Source organism: Girardinichthys multiradiatus, chromosome 5, assembly GCF_021462225.1.
Source record: "Girardinichthys multiradiatus isolate DD_20200921_A chromosome 5, DD_fGirMul_XY1, whole genome shotgun sequence".
In the NCBI taxonomy this organism is placed as follows: Eukaryota; Metazoa; Chordata; class Actinopteri; order Cyprinodontiformes; family Goodeidae; genus Girardinichthys; species Girardinichthys multiradiatus.
The window spans coordinates 44,139,555-44,155,974 of NC_061798.1; the positions used below are offsets into that span (position 1 = coordinate 44,139,555).

Below are 16,420 nucleotides of genomic sequence, written 5' to 3' on the forward strand. Positions count from 1 at the left end.
GCCATGACTGAACCAATAGAGGTTTTTTAAAGAGCTGTTTGAAGAAAGACTCTCTCAGACAAACATTGGTGGATGATTAGGTTTGCAAATTTCATTTGAATAAACCACAAAACCTCTGGACCATTGTCCTTTAGACAGACTAAAGTGGAGATAAGGACATAAAGGACAGTGTTAGATTAATATAATACAGCTCATTAGTAGATGTACCTTTAATGGAACACAGCAGTGGAGACCTGATAGTATAGGTTAGTTTTGCTGCCACCTGGTCCAAGTAGCTTGCAGTCTTTGAGCCCACCATGAATTTTCCATCCTCTGTGTAACAAAGTGTTTGTCTTTAAAATCAGGAAGTTTAAGGTTCGTAGCCAACTTCCTCCTGCCACATGTCGATGTATTGGTGAATGTAACGCTGATGTAAAGTGCTTTGAGTGAACAGTATGGTTAAATAAATTCAGGAAATACAGGGGTTGGACAATGAAACTGAAACACCTGGTTTTAGACCACAATAATTTATTAGTATGGTGTAGGGCCTCCTTTTGCAGCCAATACAGCGTCAATTCGTCTTGGGAATGACATATACAAGTCCTGCACAGTGGTCAGAGGGACTTTAAGACATTCTTCTTGCAGGATAGTGGCCAGGTCACTACGTGATACTGGTGGAGGAAAACGTTTCCTGACTCGCTCCTCCAAAACACCCCAAAGTGGCTCAATAATATTTAGATCTGGTGACTGTGCAGGCCATGGGAGATGTTCAACTTCACTTTCATGTTCATCAAACCAATCTTTCACCAGTCTTGCTGTGTGTATTGGTGCATTGTCAACCTGATACACGGCACCGCCTTCAGGATACAATGTTTGAACCATTGGATGCACATGGTCCTCAAGAATGGTTCGGTAGTCCTTGGCAGTGACGCGCCCATCTAGCACAAGTATTGGGCCAAGGGAATGCCATGATATGGCAGCCCAAACCATCACCGATCCACCCCCATGCTTCACTCTGGGCATGCAACAGTCTGGGTGGTACGCTTCTTTGGGGCTCCTCCACACCGTAACTCTCCCGGATGTGGGGAAAACAGTAAAGGTGGACTCATCAGAGAACAATACATGTTTCACATTGTCCACAGCCCAAGATTTGCGCTCCTTGCACCATTGAAACTGACGTTTGGCATTGGCATGAGTGACCAAAGGTTTGGCTATAGCAGCCCGGCCGTGTATATTGACCCTGTGGAGCTCCCGACGGACAGTTCTGGTGGAAACAGGAGAGTTGAGGTGCACATTTAATTCTGCCGTGATTTGGGCAGCCGTGGTTTTTGGATACAATCCGGGTTAGCACCCGAACATCCCTTTCAGACAGCTTCCTCTTGCGTCCACAGTTAATCCTGTTGGGTGTGGTTCGTCCTTCTTGGTGGTATGCTGACATTACCCTGGATACCGTGGCTCTTGATACATCACAAAGACTCGCTGTCTTGGTCACAGATGCGCCAGCAAGACGTGCACCAACAATTTGTCCTCTTTTGAACTCTGGTATGTCACCCATAATGTTGTGTGCATTTCAATATTTTGAGCAAAATTGTGCTCTTATCCTGCTAATTGAACCTTCACACTCTGCTCTTACTGGTGCAATGTACAATCAATGAAGACTGGCTACCAGGCCGGTCCAATTTAGCCATGAAACCTCCCACACTAAAATGACAGGTGTTTCAGTTTCATTGTCCAACCCCTGTGTATTCCTTGCACTACAGCAAATCTACTGAAGAAGATGCATCAAACTAAATCAGTAGCTGGTATTGGACCTCAACAGCGTTGTACATGAACTGAATGCACTTGGTAATGAGAATAAGCAACAATTTCTTTATTTTTCATATGAAACAATTTTATTAAGATAACAGAACACACTTCTATATTTCTTTCATATTTCATATTTTATTTGTTTTTGTTTTTTGATTTATTTATGTGTATTCTTGTTCAGTTTTCAGTTTTCTTGCAATCAGCTTTTATTCTCTTAGTTGGGGTGTATCAAAAGTGGAGTCCACCTGTGATTACTAACATTTTATTCATAGAAACTATTAAAGGACTGTTTTTTTTTTCTTCAACTGTTACAAAAGAGGAAGAAGTCAGAAATTAAAACTTGGCCGACCAACACTTTAAAATGGTAACAGCTAAACAGCTTTTGGGATTTTCCCAAAATGATTTTACAAAGGCCTTTGTTTACTATGTTTTTGAATGGTTTTCATCTCATGTAAAGCGCTGCATTGTATTTTTCATGTGTGGAGAGTCCTGGACAAAGACTGATTGATCTTTCAAATGTTAGGCTGTACTTTCAGTTGTCTAAGTCAGACCTTATTCGTGGCAAGCGGGCTACTGCTATTGTTTTTTAATTATTAACACAGTTTAATTATAACTAGCTTTAGTAATTTTGGTAAATTTTCAGAGGTGAATTAAGTGCATTTGAGCATCCTGTGTTCTGTGTAGCTCTGTTGTATTTTGATAGGCTGATATTTTTCATTTTTGTAAAATTATCAGCATTATTAGTGCGAAAATATAAACCTAAAATAAACCTTTTTGTTTTGTATCGTTTATCTTTCACATTGTCTTCCTCTTTTGCAAAAAAAAAAAAAAAATGTATATATATATATATATATATATATATACACACACACACACTTACAGAAAACAATATTTCTCAATTCTTTTTATATGTTTAAATTAAAAATGTCTTCAGTGAGAGCAAAGTATAACAGAATTAAAATTCCTTGTTTATGTGCACAAACGTGGCGAATAAAACTGATTCTGATTCGGAAACTCCCTTTTCCAAGAATAGCTGCATTGCTTTCCAAGAAGAACTTGCCTCTCACAAGATGGCGGATGGGCTCGCGTGTCGTTTTGTAGCCTTCAACGAAGCCAACGCGTCGTCTACTCCGACAACAGTTCGGTCACACGGGGTGTGGCCACGGAAAATACAAGTGCCTTAGGATGACGTAACATCTTCGTTTATTGGGCGGACGGCGCAGCCTGAGGAGCAGTTACACGCTACTCTCCTCGCTGTGTTGGAAGACGTCTGCGCACCGCTTTTAGTTAGCAGTTGACTCGCCTATCGGCGCACAGGACGTGTAATTTCTCTCTCCGGGTTTGCGCCTTTTTTTTCCCTGTTTTAAGAGCTATGTCTGCCAACAGACCTGGGCCTGGCGGGGACAACATAGATGCAAAGCAAGGCGATGGAAAACAGTAAGTCTGTCAGTAAGTGACCTTTATCCTCAGCAGGTCATTGTTTCTTTGTCATGTTCAAAGTCTTTGGGAGAAACTGCCAGTCCGCCCTGAACCTCTTTTAGTTCCTCCTTTGGCAGTTTTATTCTCTGGGCTCCATCGCCTAATGTTTTAAATCAGTAAGATTATGAACTGTGGTTTGGTTCGTGTTCCTGCAGGCCAGCGGGGTCTTTGTTTGCATCTTCGCCTATGGACGTCGATGCTACACCCCACTCCCACAGCTTCAGATACAGCCTCAGTTTCCCCAGCATTGGCCAGTGCATCGTCATCAACAACAAGAACTTTGACAGGAGCACAGGTGATTCTTCCTCATTTCTTTTGGGCCGTGGTTGGTTCTTCTGATGTTTTCAGTCTGACTGAAACTACTGAAGTTACATTTAATTAACATTTCACAGTTGTATTATTTTTCTTGATAAAATTGGTGCATATTAATACTTATTAGGGATGATAATATTTTTTTAAATGGTACTACTATTTGTATGTCTCATGTAAACAGACAGAAACTATATTCCAAAGCTGTTATACAGATTAAAGATAAAAAAAAAAAAAAAACAATAGGGAAGCAGTACCAAAAAAACAGTTGCTCAAAAGATCAAATTGCACTTGTGATCGCAATATAAGGTGTGTGTAACATTGCAATCACGACTGTTTAAATGCAATATTTGGTAAGATGTATTATGTCAAAAGTGCCATGCATGTGATGTCTGCATGTTGGATGTCAACGGTGGATATGCATTTACTACTCTTAAACTTTATGATGGAGTAGAAAGATGATAGTCAACATAATCCATATTCTCATCACAATCATTTTCCTGATGTTGTGCATCCCTAACTATACATTAAATATACAATAAATTTGGACAGTGATGAAAAAATCTCACATTTCTAGTTGTTTACCACCTGGTTGTTGTGTTTTGTATTTATTTTATTTGTGAACAAGTCTTTGTTTAATTCATAATCAAAAAAACACATTTACTAATATTTGTCTTGACTTTGTAATTCATGAATACTTTGTTTCAACTGCTACTGAAGACAGTTTGGAAGGAGATTATTGTATGCATTACCTTGTTCTAAATCAGTGAATTTAAAGATATACAATGTAATGAATATCTTGTCTGTTTGATCGTAGTAATATGAAAACTTTAAAAATGTTTGCAGCTTTCTTTAGTCAGATAGAAATGTGTTTAGTGTTACTTTTATATGCTTTTCCCCAAACTTCTACTCTGTAGTCATGTGTAAGGCTATTGAGGAGTTTACCATTTACAGTGTGGTGAAAAAGAATTTCTCCATTGCAGATTTCTGCTGTTTTTCCTTTTTTTGTCATAATGAAATGTTTCAGATCATCAGGCTAGTATTAATACTACATAAAGATAACCTGAGTAAATATGAAAGCAATTAAAAACTTTACTGGAAATGACTGAATTTTATGTCACTCTGAGGTGATTTTGGCCCCCTTGTCTTTGCATAATTGTTTTAATTCAGCCCCACTGAATAGTTATATATATATATATACACATACAGGGGTTGGGCAATGAAACTGAAACACCTGGTTTTAGACCTCAATAATTTATTAGTATGGTGTAGGACCTCCTTTTGCAGCCAATACAGCATCAATTCGTCTTGGGAATGACATATACAAGTCCTGCACAGTGGTCAGAGGGATTTTAAGCCATTCTTCTTGCAGGATAGTGGCCAGGTCACTACGTGATACTGGTGGAGGAAAACATTTCCAGACTCGTTCCTCCAAAATACCCCAAAGTGGCTCAATAATATTTAGATCTGGTGACTGTGCAGGCCACGGGAGATGTTCAACTTCACTTTCATGTTCATCAAACCAATCTTTCACCAGTCTTGCTGTGTGTATTGGTGCATTGTCATCCTGATACACGGCACTGCTTTCAGGATACAATGTTTGAACCATTGGATGCACATGGTCCTCAAGAATGGTTCGGTAGTCCTTGGCAGTGACGTGCCCATCTAGCACAAGTATTGGGTCAAGGGAATGCCATGATATGGCAGCCCAAACCATCACTGATCCACCCCCATGCTTCACTCTGGGCATGCAACAGTGTGGGTGGTATGCTTCTTTGGAGCTTCTCCACACCGTAACTCTCCCGGATGTGGAGAAAACAGTAATGGTGGACTCATCAGAGAACAATACATGTTTCACATTGTCCACAGTCCAAGATTTGCACTCCTTGCACCATTGAAACTGACGTTTGGCATTGGCATGAGTGACCAAAGGTTTGGCTATAGCAGCCCAGCCGTGTATATTGACCCTGTGGAGCTCCTGACGGACAGTTCTGGTGGAAACAAGAAAGTTGAGGTGCACATTTAATTCTGCCGTGATTTGGGCAGTTGTGGTTTTATGTTTTTTGGATACAATCCAGGTTAGCACCCGAACATCCCTTTCAGACAGCTTCCTCTTGCGTCCACAGTTAATCCTGTTGGATGTGGTTCATCCTTCTTGGTGCTATGCTGACATTACCCTGGATACCGTGGCTCTTGATACATCACAAAGACGTGCACCAACAATTTGTCCTCTTTTGAACTCTGGTATGTCACCCATAATGTTGTGTGCATTTCAATATTTTAAGCAAAGCTGTGCTCTTACCCTGCTAATTGAACCTTCACACTCTGCTCTTACTGGTGCAATGTGCAATCAATGAAGACTGGCTACCAGGCTGGTCCAATTTAGCCATGAAACCTCCCACATTAAAATGACAGGTGCTTCAGTTTCATTGTCCAACCCCTGTATATAAAGCTGTATAGTTTTAATCCTCATTTAAAAACTGATTAGCATTTATTCTCGCCATCTTTGGCATTAAAATTAGTTTGATCTGAAATATTTGAGGTTTCACACAAAGCAAAATCAGTAAAAAGACTGTAAGGGGGTAAACTCTCTATCCCAGCACTGTACGTTATAAAGTTAATTTTCTAAGGAACTACCAGAACTTTGGTAAAATAAAAGCAAATGACTTTGTCGGGTTTAGCCCACGTGAAAACAGAATGAAACATTAAAGCCAAATATGAAAGTTTCCATATGATCCTCCTGATTTATCTGACTCTTTATGGTCTTCGAGGGTGAATTTGTGCTTGATTGGGCATTTCTTCCTCAAATCTGGTGAAATCATGCAGTCACTTGACTTGTAATTATTGCGCCAGGTTGAACACAACCGGTCACACCGGCTGGTATTTAAAGTTCAGCTTATTAACTGCTGTTTTTTTTAGTTTGCTCTGAGTGCATTCAGACTGAAACTCATGGCAGGAAGTGATAAGTAGTATCTGAACTGGATGATGCAGCTCTTTGGGTGTTGGTCTGGTTGCCGTTATTCTTGGTGATCCTTATTGTTTCACAACCAGTCACACTTTGTTATTGCTTGTTTCATATAAGCAAGTTATTGATCCAATGTCTGTATGAACTCTCTGAAAATGATATTAAACATAGAAAATATTCACCCATCAGGTACCAGTTGAGTAAAGTTGTTGGATCAGAAACACATTTAAAGAGAGGTTTGCTTTTGTTCCAAGGCAATAGAACGCTTATTTGATGTTTCTGATCTCAGGTTACTTTGTGGCACTTCTAGTTAGAATTTCACTCCATTATTTAAGTGTATAAGAAAGGGTCAGTGTTTATTTTTTGTGGACACAGTTCCTACAGAGTCTAGAAAAGCATGGAATTTAATTTCAGTATTTCCCAGGTCTGGATAAGTTTGGGGAAAGAAAATATGGGAAGTATTTGTATTTTCTGGCTATATTACAATTTCTTTTGTTAAAACAATTCTTTATTTCTTCTTTACGTTCATACTTTTTTCTTTATTTTTTTATATTTCTCCCTTTGTCATTAATTTTGTCCTTCCTTTCCTTTCTGACTTGTGTCCGTTTTTATTTCTTCCTCCTGTCTTGGTGTGATTTCATCTTTCCATCTGTCCTCTTGTCATTCCTTGTGTCCTTCCTTCCTTCTATATTTTAGGATTTTTTTTCCCAGGTTTTATATTTGAAGCCAGCCTGTTGTAGGATTATTTGCCACATATCTGTGATGAACATTAGTTTTGTCTGTGTTGAAACCATTTAACTGCATCCCCTGATGGTTCATTAGACGTTCAGATGTTAGCTCTGTGTTGGTCCCTAAGGTGACTGTTGGATAAATTACAACAAGCGCTCATTCATTCAGTTGATGACAGCAGTGGAAAACTTCCAGAGCTTTGCATCCTTATTTGCTCAACAGGAAGTCCGTGCAGTCCAATGCATGATATGACAGTCCAACCTGTCATATGGTGTGAGTGTCTAAACTTTACGTTGTAGTGGGTGTGCGTGAGAAATGTCACTGCGTGTTATTGGGGCTAAAATGCACTTGTCAAATCTGGAAGTCTTCCTTCAGGGCATTAGCTTTTCAGGTTGTGCTTCATGCTGTTTAAAGGAAATTTAACAAATTCATCCCAGAGCAGAGTACAAAATATACTCTGGTTTCAACATGCTTTGTTCTAATTATTTTAGCTTCATGCTGTCTGCTGGAAGTTTAGAGACAAAACTGAACATACAGGTCACTGACTGCATACTACTAGTCTAACCTGAAGGTGTTGGTTTTGTAGGAGAGGCTTCTTTCTTGATCTCTTCTTACTCAGTACACGGCGGTGTGAAACTTGCTTCACTTTGGTTTCTTAGCGGCTGATAGAAGGCTTAAGCCTTGGTGCTGGTGGCCAATCAGAACTTAATAGACCTTGGTCTTGTCAAATTAGGACATTGAACAGCTTTCTGCACCACTTATTTAAAGATTTAGGTGAATGTATTTGTATATATGACTCTGTATGTATATTATTCCCCCTCTGTGTGAACTAGAGAAAATGCTCAACCAGATGTTTTTAGTGTGGCCAGATTTCATTCAGTCCGTTTTGCATCTTTGTTATCTTAGGCATGAATCAGCGGAATGGCACAGATGTCGACGCAGGCAACGTCTGTAAAGTGTTTACAAAGTTGGGGTATAAGGTGAAGATTTTCAACGATCAAACAACCAATCAGATGGTGAAGATTTTAAGCGCAGGTGAGTACAAAACAAAATTTACGTTTTTGCAAAAGAAATTTGCAAATATTTGCATTTTCTGATTCGAGAACCTGCCGTTGGAAATGTTGCACATACAGCGCTGTAAACAAATGTTTCCTGTTTTTTTTTGGTCACACTTAAATGTTTCCGATGATGAAGCTAATTTTGATGACCTGAGTAAACTTAAAAAAATGCGGTTTTCAAATCATGTTTACATTTAATAAACTAAGAAAGCTGTCCAAATCAACCTGACCCAATGTGAAATTAAAGATTGATTCATTCATACCAACTGTTTAATCAGCAATCAGCTGTGACTGATCACATTTATTTGGTTCAGTTTCATTTGCCTCATCCATTCCTGATTACTGCTTGACCCCTACATTGCAAAAATTGTTTAAAAGGAACCTGTCTGACAACATGAAGTAGACTTGGAGTTCTCAAAAAGCAACACATCCTGCCCCGATCTAAAGAAATTCAGCAACAGACGAGAAACAAAGTCACTGATATCTGTCAGCCATTTCTAAGGCTTTTGGACTGCAGTGGGACCATTAAACCCAAACGGAGATCGTACCAACAGTCAAGCTTTGCTGCTTGAGGACCTAGACAACGTGTTGTAAATGACGGAAGCGTAGTAGAATCTCTGCCCACTTGGGTCGTGTAGCAGGACAATGATCCAAAGCACACAAGCAAGTCTGCCTCAGAATGATTCGAAGAATTAAGGTTTAGCAGTGGCCTTGTCAAAGTCTGAACCTACATCTGATTGAGATGCTGAGAAGAGTGGGCCAAATTTCCTCCACAGCGATGTAAAAGACTCTTGGCCAGTCATTGCAAACCTCGACGGGAGTTGTTCCTTCTGAGGGTGGCTCAACCAGTTATTAACGTTTAGGGGGAAATGACTTTTCACATAAGGCCAGGCTGGTTTTAAAAAAGCTAAATCAGAAGAACTATAAAGGGGGAAATACTTGTTGTTAGAGTAGTAGGTTCAGAGCTACTTTTCTGTTTAAGGTTTAATCCCCTTTGTTTTTGTAGCGTCTAAGGAAGATCACAGCAACTCGGCCTCATTTGTCTGCGTTCTCCTGAGCCACGGGGATGAAGGTGTATTCTACGGCACCGATGGCCCACTACAGCTCCAGACGCTTACCTCATTTTTCCGAGGCAATCGCTGTAAATCTCTGGTGGGAAAACCCAAACTTTTCTTTATCCAGGTAAGCTAAAGGATTGCTTTTTTGTTTATTCTTGTTTGTTTTATTGCATTTTAAGCCTTTGTGTGTCTTGTTGTCCGCTCTAAACAGGCTTGCAGAGGCACCGATCTTGATCCGGGTGTTGAATCAGATAGCCCAGAAGAAACCACAAAGATCCCTGTGGAAGCAGACTTTCTATATGCCTTCTCCACAGCTCCAGGTTAATGCACATCAATGTGTAAATGCTTGTAATGCAGTTTTTGTAAATGTCCTAATTCAGGCTAATAATCTGTTATTCATGCAGGCTACTACTCCTGGAGGAACACAATGAGTGGATCTTGGTTTATCCAGTCACTTTGCGACATAATCGGCAAATACGGAAAAGAACTGGAGCTACTGCACATCATGACACGAGTAAACCACAAGGTGGCAATAGAATTTGAGTCTGTGTCCAATGAACCAGGGTTTAATGCAATGAAGCAGATCCCATGCATTGTGTCAATGCTGACCAAAGAGATGTATTTTTACCCTTGATGTTGAATTCACACGACAAACATGAGTTTGACACACATGGTTTAAGATTTGGGTTGTGCATTATAGTTTCCACATAAGTCTAGTAAAAACAAAATTTTCTTGGTAGCAAATGTGATGCATCCATATTCTTTAATTTCACGGGCTTGGCATTATTGGTATCACAATATGTGTTGTGTATTCCTGATAGGAATGGAATTCAACTTTTGATATTACATGTGTTTGTTTTAGGTTTGTTTTGTTTCGATAAACACTCTTAGCTGCGACAATTTTATTTTATTTTTTAAACCTGAAATGAACTAGTCAGAAACTATAGGTGATAATACCTGTCATTGCACTGTGAGTCCAAGCTCACATGGTGTGATTGATGTGGGTTCTGGCTCGGTTTGCCCCTTCGTCCACTTCATACCCCTCTCATACATGGGCATCCTTCTATCTTTTTGTACCTGTAAACAAACAATTTCCATATTTAATCATTGCGTTTCAGTTCAAGATTGAATCTTATTTCCATCAGTTGTGGTTCTGATCTTATATTAGGCCTCTTTTTGCCCCTTCATCAGGTTCTACATGATATAAGGAACGTATTAAATTGTTAAATTATTGGAATATTATTGAATATTCAGTTATAGTATGGGTTGGTATTAAACCATGTTTCCTCAATCTTCTTACTTTTCCATCATCGCAATGTTCCATCTACTCTCTGTGAGCTTTAGCATATTGATCCCCATAGCTACAGTGATGTAAAAAGATATTTTGACCCACTCTCCTTTGCAGAATTTTTAAAATTCATCCACATTGAAGGATTTGCAAGAATAAATGGCCTGTTTTAGGGCATGATAATCCATCTCGATGCGATTTAAGTTCAGGCTTTTATTATGCCAATCCTAAGGTCACAGACTGATGTTTGAACATTTACTTTTAGGACTTTTTATTAAAAAGCTGATTAATGATTCCATCAGTTACAGAGAGGTATCTAGGTCCTGAAGCAGCCCCAGACCATCACACTACCACCACCATGTTTTACTGTATGTATAATGTTCTTTATTTATATATGATGAGTTAGTTTTACACAGAACTCACAGCTTCCAAAAAGCTCCACTTTTGTTTCATCCATCCAAAGAATATTTTTTCAAAGGTTTGGGGGGACCGACTGGACTCCCTGGAGTCCCAGAGCCTTACAGTAACACTATTCTGACTGATGGATGACAATGACTCTTTTTTTTTTTATATAATCTATATTTCTTTAGATCAGGGCATGATGTGTTGCTTTTTGGGATATTTTTGCGTACTTCATGTTTCCAGGCAGGTTCTGTTTAAGTGTCCTCTTAATTCTTTAGGTCTGGGTGTGGCTAGTGAAATTGAACCCAAAAAAAAGTGGTTAGGCACTTAATTCATGATTTAACAAGGGGAGTAATTATAAGATGCATTTTGTGTTTAGTCAAATTATCTTTGTTAGCACAATTTGTTTGATTTAAAACATTCAAATATGTTCCAAAAAGAGCAAAAACAGTAAACGTTTGTAGGGGACAGATGCTTTTTCATGACACTGTATAGTATGTGTGGGCATCAAGGTCAGGGAAACACCAACTGGTCAAATATATTATTTGGAAACAGAACATGAAGGTAAAGAATTTATGAATAATGTATGTAAAGGAGTTCAAATGGATTTACTAAGGAAGCGATCCTTTGTGAATGCATATTTGCAAATATTGCCATTGCAGCCGTAATTGCAATTGGATTTATTGTGCAGCTGTACTCTTGATCAAACCAAAACAACTCCTGCTGGTAGATGATATTTATTGGAGTATGTGCCTCCATTTACGTACAGCATATTAAGGAGAAATAGTTGACATCATTGTTTGTCAAAGCAAGTTTGAGACATCTCCAGGGCGGATTTGAATTGACGCATTGTTGATGGTGCTTCTTTTCACACCCACAATCTCAGGTACGAAAGGCCAACAAATTGGCAACACTGTGAAGCAACGAGGGGCAAAAACAATCGGCACCCATTGATATCTCTACTGTTTACATCATACACATTTCAGGGAGATGCCTCTTACAGCCCCTTTGTCTCTTTTTGTACTTTTATAATCATGAAACCATCAATGTGTTTGAGGAGAAACGTCGTTCTAGGAAATATTGTCTTTTTAAAGTTGTGCTCTCTTCTATTTCACTGGACAATTCGAATCCAAATAATAATGTTCAGAATTTGTGAAATCTTAGGGTAAAAGCAACAAGTTTGCTCTAGTAGTAAATAATGTTTAATAAGGTCAGAAGTGTCCTGTGAGCGATGCTCAGAATTAGGCTTGTCTTTTGTTTTCTATGATTGGATTTCTTCTGATTGGTTGTTTTCTAGGTAAGTTCAAAATGCTGGCTTGAGTGTTTCAGTCCGAAGTTGTTTTTTCCTTTGCAGCGATTAAATGCCTGGTTTTGAACTTACGGGGCAAAACTGAAAGCTAGTAAGCAGTCATTTATTACAGAAGAAACAAACGAGGTGCAGGAATATTCTGTCTAATATTCATGTTGTTTATTTCAGGTAAAGTTACTTTAAATTGACCAGTTTTGGCTTTGTTTCTGTTATTCTTACAGTGAAATCTACATCTTTGATGTAATTTTTTCATGTTGATCCAGCAGAACAAGGATTTTGAATATGTACATTAATAAAAAAAAATGTCTTTAATTGGTTATAGAAACCATGAAAGCCATGCAGATCTACACCAATGTTGTGGTAAAATAGTTTTGTTGCCTTAAAGCTTTTTGTACTAGTTTGGATAAGCAATCTGATAAAAATGAGTCAATGTGGGGTCAAAAGTTTGTTTTTTGTGGTGATTCTATCATTTGTTTTGCATTCTCTCTTTTTAATTGGTCATATGCATGAATTCAGTGACATAAATAATCATTCACTTCTGCTGGTTTATTCAATGTTAAATGTGGACAATCCTGATTTTTAAATTTGTAATAAACAATATCACTGTTTATCAGCAGCTACATTATAAACTTAATGGAATGTTTTTGTTCTCAAAAATAAACTCTTTCAATTGTGTGTTGCTGGTTTGGTTTAAGGTTCAGAGCTCAAGTCTTCATCCCCTAGAGGATCTAACCTCTTGAACAGTGAGCAAGCATTAGAACATCAATGTAAGTGTAAACATAGAAACAGGTCGGATTGCTACAGATATGGCCTGTAGGTGAGCAGAACTGGGCCATCAGATCCTGAGGTCCAGGGCAAAACAAAAATCTACACCTCTGACTCCTTCACTGCGAGGAAAGACACACTTCACATGAAACCAGATAAACCCTGACAGTAATTGGAAAAAGGAAGTTTCCATGCCTATTAGCTTAGTCAGAGGACAAAATAAGTACACGCAATGACTCAACAGCTTCTAGAAACACTTTTTTTTTTTTCTAGAAACAATTTTTCTACAACTTCTCATTGTTGATGCCTTTCTACCTTGGTGTTGTATAAAGATACACCTGTATGATCAAGACCAGCAAGCTACCAAAACTCCAGATTTTACAGAGGTTGTCACTGTTTATGATCAATTAATCAAAAGGAATGTAGAAATATACCAATATTGGGTCCAGACATGGACAAATTGTGGTACAGTGTAGCGAAAATATTCATAACTCTTGAACTTTTCTGTATAGTCATAAGAACAGACGTTAATGTATTTTGTCTGGACTTTCTCAGAAGATCAGAACCAGCTTTTCTTGGTCGTGTTTGTGCACACACAATGAATTGGACTTTGTTTCTACTTGTCTCCCAAAGTACAGATATTTAAAAAATATTACATTTGTGTGAAATAAAAGATTTTTTATGTCAATATGTATATATAAACTTTTTACAAAAAAAGACAGGGTTCAGGTAGTGCAAATTTGCACAATATCGCAAATATGTATAGTGTAGTATTTTATGTGACACACCAACATAAAGTAGTACATAACTAAAGTGGAAGAAAAACAATGCATGCTTTCAAAAATCCCCACAACTCCGATCAGCTTCTCTGTCCATGCAGAAAAAAAGCATCCCCACAGCATGATGCTGCCACCACTATGTTTCACAGTTAAAATGGTATGTTCAGGGTAATGTGCAGTGTTGGTTTACTTCCACACATTGTTTGGTTGTAGGCCTGACAATTTGATTTTGGTCCCATTTGACCTGAAAACCTTTTTCCACATTTTTGCTGTTCTACATGGCTTGTGACAAACAGCAAACATGATTTACTCTTGATTATGGTTATGGCTTTTTTTGGTAGTAGATTGCACAACTAATAGTTGTAGAGTCTAGTAATAGAGTCTCTTTGCTGCTTCTCTGGTGATGTATTCTAGCAAACCTCGGCGCCAGAGTGAGCTCAGTCATCACGCCAAGCTTTTACCAGCTCAGACCTATAGCCAAGGTCAAAGGTTATCTCCCTTTTAAGGATCTGGACAGTGATCCATGCCTTTATGTCATCACGGCTGGATTATTTGCTCCACTATGGAATTGACTAGAATTTAATACATTGTCTGCAGCTGGTACACATTGGAGGAGTCCATCCAGCGTCAAGTGAAAGTGTAAATTCACATCAGCCAAATTTGCTTCGCTTCACTAGCTTCCGGTGTGCAACAGGATTGATTTTGAAGTCGCACAGAATTGCAGCACTTTTATAATCCAGCAACAACCCTTAGATCAGCTAATCAGCTTCTGCCCAAAGTCCCTGAAACCAAACATAGGACCTGATGTGACTGAGCCTTTGGCTCTGGAACAGCCTGCACATAAGATTAGCCTCAACCCTTGAGAGTTTTAAATCTTTTTTTTTAAGATTCATTATATCTTCTTGGCTTTTGATTTAGGTTGAGTGTGACTCCCAAAGTGTATTTATAAACTCATTCTGTTATTAATTTTGTAAGCATTCTGAATTTTACTCTTTATAATTCAGTTCACTTTACTTTTAGTGTTCTGTATTTTGTTTATTAATATTTTTCTTAGTCCATCTGCATTAGTCAGTCATCACTTAATAATGATCAATTATTTGTTCATAATTATTGTTTAATAGCTTTTATTAACTCGTTTAGCCCTTTGGTCAGTATCGGTGGTTTTTAAAGTGCTCTATAAATAAACTTTCAGGCCTGCACAGAACAGCTGTAATAATACTGAGATTAAATAGCATGCAATTGAAGTTTAATAACTAATTAGGGGACTCTGGAAGGCAATAAATTACGATGTATTTAATTTGGGGTTATCGGATTAAAAGGGACTGGATACACCTGTTGGTGGAGACATACTCAAAAAGACCTGCAGCTGTAATTAAAGGAAAAGGACATTATACAAAGGAAGCCAAACATAAATGCAAGCCACACTTTTTAGAAACTCATTTGTAAATATATTTTTTAAACATACAGGTCCTTCTCAAAATATTAGCATATTGTGATAAAGTTCATTATTTTCCATAATGTCATGATGAAAATTTAACATTCATATATTTTAGATTCATTGCACACTAACTGAAATATTTCAGGTCTTTTATTGTCTTAATACGGATGATTTTGGCATACAGCTCATGAAAACCCAAAATTCCTATCTCACAAAATTAGCATATCATTAAAAGGGTCTCTAAACGAGCTATGAACCTAATCATCTGAATCAACGAGTTAACTCTAAACACCTGCAAAAGATTCCTGAGGCCTTTAAAACTCCCAGCCTGGTTCATCACTCAAAACCCCAATCATGGGTAAGACTGCCGACCTGACTGCTGTCCAGAAGGCCACTATTGACACCCTCAAGCAAGAGGGTAAGACACAGAAAGACATTTCTGAAAGAATAGGCTGTTCCCAGAGTGCTGTATCAAGGCACCTCAGTGGGAAGTCTGTGGGAAGGAAAAAGTGTGGCAGAAAACGCTGCACAATGAGAAGAGGTGACCGGACCCTGAGGAAGATTGTGGAGAAGGGCCGATTCCAGACCTTGGGGGACCTGCGGAAACAGTGGACTGAGTCTGGAGTAGAAACATCCAGAGCCACCGTGCACAGGCGTGTGCAGGAAATGGGCTACAGGTGCCGCATTCCCCAGGTCAAGCCACTTTTGAACCAGAAACAGCGGCAGAAGCGCCAGACCTGGGCTACAGAGAAGCAGCACTGGACTGTTGCTCAGTGGTCCAAAGTACTTTTTTCGGATGAAAGCAAATTCTGCATGTCATTCGGAAATCAAGGTGCCAGAGTCTGGAGGAAGACTGGGGAGAAGGAAATGCCAAAATGCCAGAAGTCCAGTGTCAAGTACACACAGTCAGTGATGGTCTGGGGTGCCATGTCAGCTGCTGGTGTTGGTCCACTGTGTTTTATCAAGGGCAGGGTCAATGCAGCTAGCTATCAGGAGATTTTGGAGCACTTCATGCTTCCATCTGCTGAAAAGCTTTATGGAGATGAAGATTTCATT

General features: G+C 38.8%; 1 protein-coding gene across 2 annotated transcripts; it reads left to right on the forward strand.

The window, feature by feature from the left end:
• The first annotated feature begins 2,929 nt into the window (after positions 1 to 2,929).
• Positions 2,930 to 13,057, forward strand: casp3a (caspase 3, apoptosis-related cysteine peptidase a). 2 transcript variants are annotated; one of them, XM_047366120.1, is made up of 6 exons: positions 2,930 to 3,234; positions 3,420 to 3,559; positions 8,174 to 8,302; positions 9,332 to 9,507; positions 9,595 to 9,703; positions 9,788 to 13,057. In XM_047366120.1, exons 2-6 carry the CDS (start codon positions 3,451 to 3,453, stop codon positions 10,015 to 10,017), a joined length of 753 nt encoding a protein of 250 aa, XP_047222076.1. In that variant the 5' UTR covers positions 2,930 to 3,234; positions 3,420 to 3,450; the 3' UTR covers positions 10,018 to 13,057. The 2 variants fall into 2 exon arrangements, with proteins under 2 accessions (XP_047222076.1, XP_047222074.1); XM_047366118.1 differs by having other exon boundaries at positions 2,932 to 3,222.
• The last annotated feature ends 3,363 nt before the right edge of the window (positions 13,058 to 16,420 follow it).

What these genes read in the sequence shown, in the direction of transcription:
- casp3a (XM_047366118.1), top strand. Translation starts at nt 3,158, where the DNA reads ATGTCTGCCAACAGACCTGGGCCTGGCGGGGACAACATAGATGCAAAG. An exon ending in AAGCAAGGCGATGGAAAACA is followed by an intron (nt 3,223 to 3,419) that starts GTAAGTCTGTCA and finishes GTGTTCCTGCAG; the next exon opens with GCCAGCGGGGTCTTTGTTTG. An exon ending in GGTGAAGATTTTAAGCGCAG is followed by an intron (nt 8,303 to 9,331) that starts GTGAGTACAAAA and finishes TTGTTTTTGTAG; the next exon opens with CGTCTAAGGAAGATCACAGC.